Genomic DNA, 7,500 nt, shown 5'->3' with positions numbered 1-7,500 from the left:
GAAAGTATTACCCGACACAGTGGCGGGTGAAGTGACACAATTTACACGCCAGCACGCAAATCTACCCGCATTTGGCGTGTGGCGGGTGTTAATTTCCATCCCTGGTGTGTGTGTGTCTGTGTGTCTGTGTGTGTGTGTGTGTGTGTGTGTGTGTCTGTGTGTCTGTGTGTCTGTGTGTGTGTGTGTGTGTGTCTGTGTGTCTGTGTGTCTGTGTGTGTGTGTGTGTGTGTGTGTGTGTGTGTGTGTGTGTGTGTGTGTGTGTATGTGGCATTTCAAATCTTATTGTGATGTTTAATTGGGTAACACTTTATTTGAAGGTGTATACATAACGCTGTCATAAGACTGTCATAAGACTGTCATTACACTGTCATGACACATGTCATGAACATTATGAATGGTTATGAATGGTTATGACTGTTGTCATAAAGTGTCATTCGGTAAATTATGTCACGTTTAATGACACATTGACATTGTATGAGATGTCTTTTTTATGACAACCTGACATAAGCTAAGACAAAATAACTTGTCGATGTCTTGGTAATGACAACCTGACATAAGCTAAGACAAAATATTTTGGTTATGACAACCTGACATAAGCTAAGACAAAATAACTTGGTAATGACAACCTGACATAAGCTAAGACAAAATAACTTGGTAATGACAACCTGACATAAGCTAAGACAAAATAACTTGTCCGTGTCTTTGTAATGACAACCTGACATTAATAAAGACAAAATATCTTGGTTATGTCGACTTGACATTAACCAATAACATGACCTGTCATAAACATGTAATAGTAGGCTTAATAATCAAATGTAAAAAAACTATTTTGATTTATGTTGTAAGATTACATTAAACTGTCATATGTGGAAGGTTTTGATATTGACTGTCATGAGACCTTTATTATACTGTCATGAATGTTTCTGTTGGCCTGAAGTAAAGTGAAACAATTTGGACAGTTCGTTAACATGTCATGAAGCGTTATTACACAGTCTAATGCCTTTATAACATGCTCATGAATGATTATTTTGGTCTCAGGTAAAGTGAAACCATTTGGACAGTTCATTAACATGTCATGAAGCGTTATTACACTGTCTAATGCCTTTATAACAGGCTCATGAATGATTATTTTGGCCTCAGGTAAAGTGAAACAATTTGGACAGTTCATTAACATGTCATGAAGCGTTATTACACTGTCTAATGCCTTTATAACATGCTCATGAATGATTATTTTGGCCTCAGGTAAAGTGAAACAATTTGTACATTTCATTAACATGTCATGAAGCGTTATTACACTGTCTAATGCCTTTATAACATGCTCATGAATGATTATTTTGGCCTCAGGTAAAGTGAAACAATTTGTACATTTCATTAACATGTCATGAAGCGTTATTACACTGTCTAATTTTGACATTGACTGTCATGAAACCTTTATTATACTGTCATGAAGTATTGACTTTACCTCAAAGTGAAACAATTTGGACTTTTCAGTAAATATTATTACACTTAATTATACACACAACAGTGTTAACTGCAGTAGTATCCCCTTTATAGATGTAACATGAGGCATATCAGTATTACATGTGGAAAATACCTTAACAAAAGCAATATAAGTCAAGACAGTCTGTTTTATTTGCATTGAGACACTAAACAAAAAATATATACATACACTTAAAACAGAAATAATAACTACTTTAAAATCAAATGCACTTTCCAGTCCTTAAATTAACAATCCAGAGATTGTATGTTATATAATATATGTTATAATGGCTGCTAAAAATCACCAGGAAGAGATCAGCTTAAACACAAAAGGAGGGCAAATGGCACTCAGCCTTCAAACTTTGTAGGCATGTTAGCTTCAGCATATAACTAGTGCAAACTTGTAAGTGAATACGGTGCTTAAACAGGCAGATTGCAGATCAGCAAATCATAGAGCTATTAGCACACACAATAATAACAGAAATATACATTAGATCAGGTTGAAGTAAATAAAAGATACATAAAATAAAAGAGACTGTGTAGGCCTACTGCCCTGGCAGTGCGTAGTATGGAGCATGACAGCCAGCTAACATTTAAAAGCCCAATAAAGAATGAAAGACACAATGCTTGACTTCTCTTGTTTCTTCGTTAATCTTGTATTGGTAGGTTTTTCTTTGTAAAACTGTAACATAGACATGAAAAAATAAATCAATATACACACAGTACCAGACCTATACAGACAGTAGACAATACACACTAAGTAGTATATGGTAAGTTTACACACAGCTATGCTATTCCTATCTAAGTATTAAACAACACATGACTGTAAAAACACAGCTTAGCATGTATGACAAAGTATAGTGAGCTAGCAAACAATTAGCTTATGTAGTAGTGTACCTGCTAGCTAACAGGGCCACATGTGCAATCAAATAAACATACAAGTAGCTTACTTTACATTCTTACACCTGAAAGCTAATGTTAACATTGCACACTATCAACACTTACAGACAAATAGTCTCCAAGGCAAAGGCGTTATAAAGAAATACTCAGCAGCATGTATAGGCTATGATGTCCCGGTAGACTGCATACAACTGTGAAAAAAATTGTAAGCTAGGCTACTACCGGAGATTTGGCGCTAGATCCTGTATGCAACACGTGAGGGCTCACTCTGACGCTTTTTCCAAAAATGAACATATTAAAACTTCATATTTACTTTGAAAAACTGCTATACAACTATAATTACTGACTTATAGTTAAGGCAGCACAGACTGTCTTGACATATTGCAATTGCAAGTATTGTTATATAGCAGTTTTCCTAAGTGAATATGAAGTGTTAATATTTTTATTTTATCTTGGTTTTTGGAAAAAGTGTCAGAGTGAGCCCTCACGTGTTTCATACAGGATCTAGCGCCACATCTCCGGTGTTCCATGTAGCCTACATTTTGTTCACAGTTGTATGCAAACTATGGGACCAGCATAGCCTACAGATAAATGCTGCAGGGTATTTCTTTATAACGCCTTTGCCTTGGAGACTATTTGTCTGTAAGTGTTGATAGTTTGTAATGTTAACATTAGCTTTCAGGTGTAAGAATGTAAAGTAAGCTACTTGTATGTTTATTTGATTGCACATGTGGCCCTGTTAGCTAGCAGGTACACTACTACAGAAGCTAATTGTTTGCTAGCTCACTATACTTTGTCATACATGCTAAACTGTGTTTTTACAGTCATGTGTTGTTTAATACTTAGATAGGAATAGCATAGCTGTGTGTATACTTACCATATACTACTTAGTGTGTATTGTCTACTGTCTGTATAGGTCTGGTACTGTGTGTATATTGATTTATTTTTTCATGTCTATGTTACAGTTTTACAAAGAAAAACCTACCAATACAAGATTAACGAAGAAACAAGAGAAGTCAAGCATTGTGTCTTTTATTCTTTATTGGGCTTTTAAATGTTAGCTGGCTGTCATGCTCCATACTACGCACTGCCAGGGCAGTAGGCCTACACAGTCTCTTTTATTTTATGTATCTTTTATTTACTTCAACCTGATCTAATGTATATTTCTGTTATTATTGTGTGTGCTAATAGCTCTATGATTTGCTGATCTGCAATCTGCCTGTTTAAGCACCGTATTCACTTACAAGTTTGCACTAGTTATATGCTGAAGCTAACATGCCTACAAAGTTTGAAGGCTGAGTGCCATTTGCCCTCCTTTTGTGTTTAAGCTGATCTCTTCCTGGTGATTTTTAGCAGCCATTATAACATATATTATATAACATACAATCTCTGGATTGTTAATTTAAGGACTGGAAAGTGCATTTGATTTTAAAGTAGTTATTATTTCTGTTTTAAGTGTATGTATATATTTTTTGTTTAGTGTCTCAATGCAAATAAAACAGACTGTCTTGACTTATATTGCTTTTGTTAAGGTATTTTCCACATGTAATACTGATATGCCTCATGTTACATCTATAAAGGGGATACTACTGCAGTTAACACTGTTGTGTGTATAATTAAGTGTAATAATATTTACTGAAAAGTCCAAATTGTTTCACTTTGAGGTAAAGTCAATACTTCATGACAGTATAATAAAGGTTTCATGACAGTCAATGTCAAAATTAGACAGTGTAATAACGCTTCATGACATGTTAATGAAATGTACAAATTGTTTCACTTTACCTGAGGCCATAATAATCATTCATGAGCATGTTATAAAGGCATTAGACAGTGTAATAACGCTTCATGACATGTTAATGAACTGTCCAAATTGTTTCACTTTACCTGAGGCCAAAATAATCATTCATGAGCATGTTATAAAGGCATTAGACAGTGTAATAACGCTTCATGACATGTTAATGAAATGTACAAATTGTTTCACTTTACCTGAGGCCAAAATAATCATTCATGAGCATGTTATAAAGGCATTAGACAGTGTAATAACGCTTCATGACATGTTAATGAACAGTCCAAATTGTTTCACTTTACCTGAGGCCAAAATAATCATTCATGAGCCTGTTATAAAGGCATTAGACTGTGTAATAACGCTTCATGACATGTTAACGAACTGTCCAAATTGTTTCACTTTACTTCAGGCCAACAGAAACATTCATGACAGTATAATAAAGGTCTCATGACAGTCAATATCAAAACCTTCCACATATGACAGTTTAATGTAATCTTACAACATAAATCAAAATAGTTTTTCTACATTTGATTATTAAGCCTACTATTACATGTTTATGACAGGTCATGTTATTGGTTAATGTCAAGTCGACATAACCAAGATATTTTGTCTTTATTAATGTCAGGTTGTCATTACAAAGACACGGACAAGTTATTTTGTCTTAGCTTATGTCAGGTTGTCATTACCAAGTTATTTTGTCTTAGCTTATGTCAGGTTGTCATTACCAAGTTATTTTGTCTTAGCTTATGTCAGGTTGTCATTACCAAAATATTTTGTCTTAGCTTATGTCAGGTTGTCATTACCAAGACATCGACAAGTTATTTTGTCTTAGCTTATGTCAGGTTGTCATAAAAAAGACATCTCATACAATGTCAATGTGTCATTAAACGTGACATAATTTACCGAATGACACTTTATGACAACAGTCATAACCATTCATAACCATTCATAATGTTCATGACATGTGTCATGACAGTGTAATGACAGTCTTATGACAGCGTTATGTATACGCCTTCAAATAAAGTGTTACCTTTAATTGTGTATTATTTTATTCACAACAGAGAACTGTTTTTGTATGTGTTTTGTCTGTGTGTGTGTGTGTGTGTGTGTGTGTGTGTGTGTGTGTGTGTGTGTGTGTGTGTGTGTGTGTGTGTGTGGCAGGTCACGTCTGGCTGACTTCCTTGTAAACTGTCAGCCCGAGCCTCGCTCTCTGTCCGGCTGCTTGAAGGAAAACTACGCAGACTGTCTCCTCGCATACTCCGGCCTAATTGGTGAGTTTACATCTGTGTGTGTGTGTGTGTGTGTGTGTGTGTGTGTGTGTGTGTGTGTGTGTGTGTGTGTGTGTGTGTGTGTGTGTGTGTGTGTGTGTGTGTGTGTGTGTGTGTGTGTGTGTGTGTGTGTGTGTGTGTGTGTGTGTGTGTGTGTGTGTGTGTGTGTGTGTGTGTGTGTGTGTGTGTGTGTGTGTGTGTGTGTGTGTGTGTGTGTGTGTGTGTGTGTGTGTGTGTGAGTGAGTGAGTGAGTGAGTGAGTGAGTGAGTGAGTGAGTGAGTGAGTGAGTGAGTGAGTGAGTGAGTGAGTGAGTGAGTGAGTGAGTGAGAGTGTGTGTGTGTGTGAGTGAGTGTGAGAGAGAGAGAGAGAGGGAGTGAAAGAGAGAGAGAGAAAACAACATGCAGTTAACGACCCTGGCCAGACTTGAACCCGGGTCTGCTGCAACAAGGACTTATGCCTAAATGATACAAACTTACACACTTAAACTTTATAGTTATTGGTCAGCCATATCTCTGCATTTATTCCAGGCCTTTGTGTTCTAGTTAATTTTCTTTATCGACGTCTTTAAAAAGATATATTTTTTTTCTTTTACAACTTGAATTTCACTTTTGTTATTTCGTTTATTATGTTTGTGATAAACTGGGCTAATGAAAGCTTGGTGCAGACATCTGGGCAATACTAGTCTGAATGATAGCAAGTAGTCAAACCATCAGACTAGGTGTAAACACACACACACACACACAGACAGATGCTCCGATTATAGGAAATGCTGCAACATAACAATATTACTGGGAGGAGCAGAATTATTTTTAGTAATATACAGCTGCGGAAAAAATTAAAGAGACCAGTCTGGATTTTTCTTCAATCTTCATCTCTACATTACTTATTGAAAATGCTCTTTAATGAAAAAAAAATTATTTTTACGAATTGGAAATGTTGTCAGTAGTTTATATTATAAAACCAAAATGTTCATTCTACTCAAACATATGCCTATAAAGAGTAATTGGTTCATGTAGTCGACAGCGTCCTGGGACCAGCCATATCTCACAAGTTTCATAATCGTGGATCTTCTAAAGCAGACCACAAATAATTGATAGGTTTTATATAGCGCTTTATTGCCTAGGCACTCAAAGACGCTTACATGGTTCCTGGTTCAATTCGTTCACACACAGTCATACTGGTGGTGGTAAACTACGAGAGTAGCCACAGCTGCCCTGGGGCAGACTGACGGAAGCGTGGCTGCCATTCAGCGCCAACGGCCCCTCCGACCACCACCTCAAACATACACATGCACACAAGGCAAGGTGGGTGAAGTGTCTTGCCCAAGGACACAACAACCATGACACAGGTGGCCGGGCGGGGATCGAACCGCCAACCCTTGGATCGTTGGCCAACCCGCTTAACCACCTGAGCCACAGTCGCCCAAATGCACACATGGAGCGTAGCGTTAGTTCAGGCAGGGTACGGACGTCACGCCGGCTGTCATCTGGGCTCGTCAGCTGACAGCCGGGATACGCCCCTAGCACACCATTGGCGTACACTCAAAGTGGCGCCTTATTTAAGCTGCTCTAGCCTACCTAGTATTCTGATAATTGGAATAAACTTCTACTTTTGACTAAAGTATTCCTGACTGAAACACACCTATACGCACAACCACACACACACACACACACTTATACACACACCCACACACACACACTTATACACACACCCACACACACATACTTATACACACACACCCACACACACACACTCACACACACACACACTCACACACACACACACCCACCCACCCCGCAAATTCATTCTGCCTACTGCATTGAGGGAGTGAGGAATCACTGACTGAAGCTATTTACTTTCCCTATAGCAGAGAGAAACCTTTTCTTCTGCTCTGTATCTCTCTCTCTCTCTCTCACACACACACACACACACACACACACACACACACACACACACACACAGAGACACACACACACACACACACACACACACACAGTATTAACCCTTGTCCCCCCCCCCCCCCTCTCTCCTACAGGTACCTCCATGACTCCTAACTACCTGCGTTCT

At 37.8% G+C, this 7,500-nt stretch overlaps 1 protein-coding gene across 1 annotated transcript in view; it reads left to right on the top strand.

Moving 5' to 3' along the window:
* LOC307270774 (GDNF family receptor alpha-1-like) overlaps positions 1 to 7,497 on the top strand; it is a gene marked incomplete at both ends in the record, with an annotated part of 12,628 nt that extends 5,131 nt beyond the window's left edge. The window contains 2 exons of the mRNA XM_080054655.1: positions 5,327 to 5,436; positions 7,469 to 7,497. Of these exons, the coding sequence (XP_079910781.1) occupies positions 5,327 to 5,436; positions 7,469 to 7,497 (139 nt within the window). The remainder of the gene's footprint in view (positions 1 to 5,326; positions 5,437 to 7,468) is intronic.
* Positions 7,498 to 7,500: the final 3 nt, after the last annotated feature.

Source organism: Ammodytes marinus (assembly GCF_949987685.1).
Source record: "Ammodytes marinus genome assembly, contig: scaffold_444, whole genome shotgun sequence".
NCBI lineage: Eukaryota > Metazoa > Chordata > Actinopteri > Uranoscopiformes > Ammodytidae > Ammodytes > Ammodytes marinus.
The sequence above is the reverse complement of the archived record's forward strand: the minus strand, read 5'-3'. Positions and strand labels throughout refer to the sequence as shown.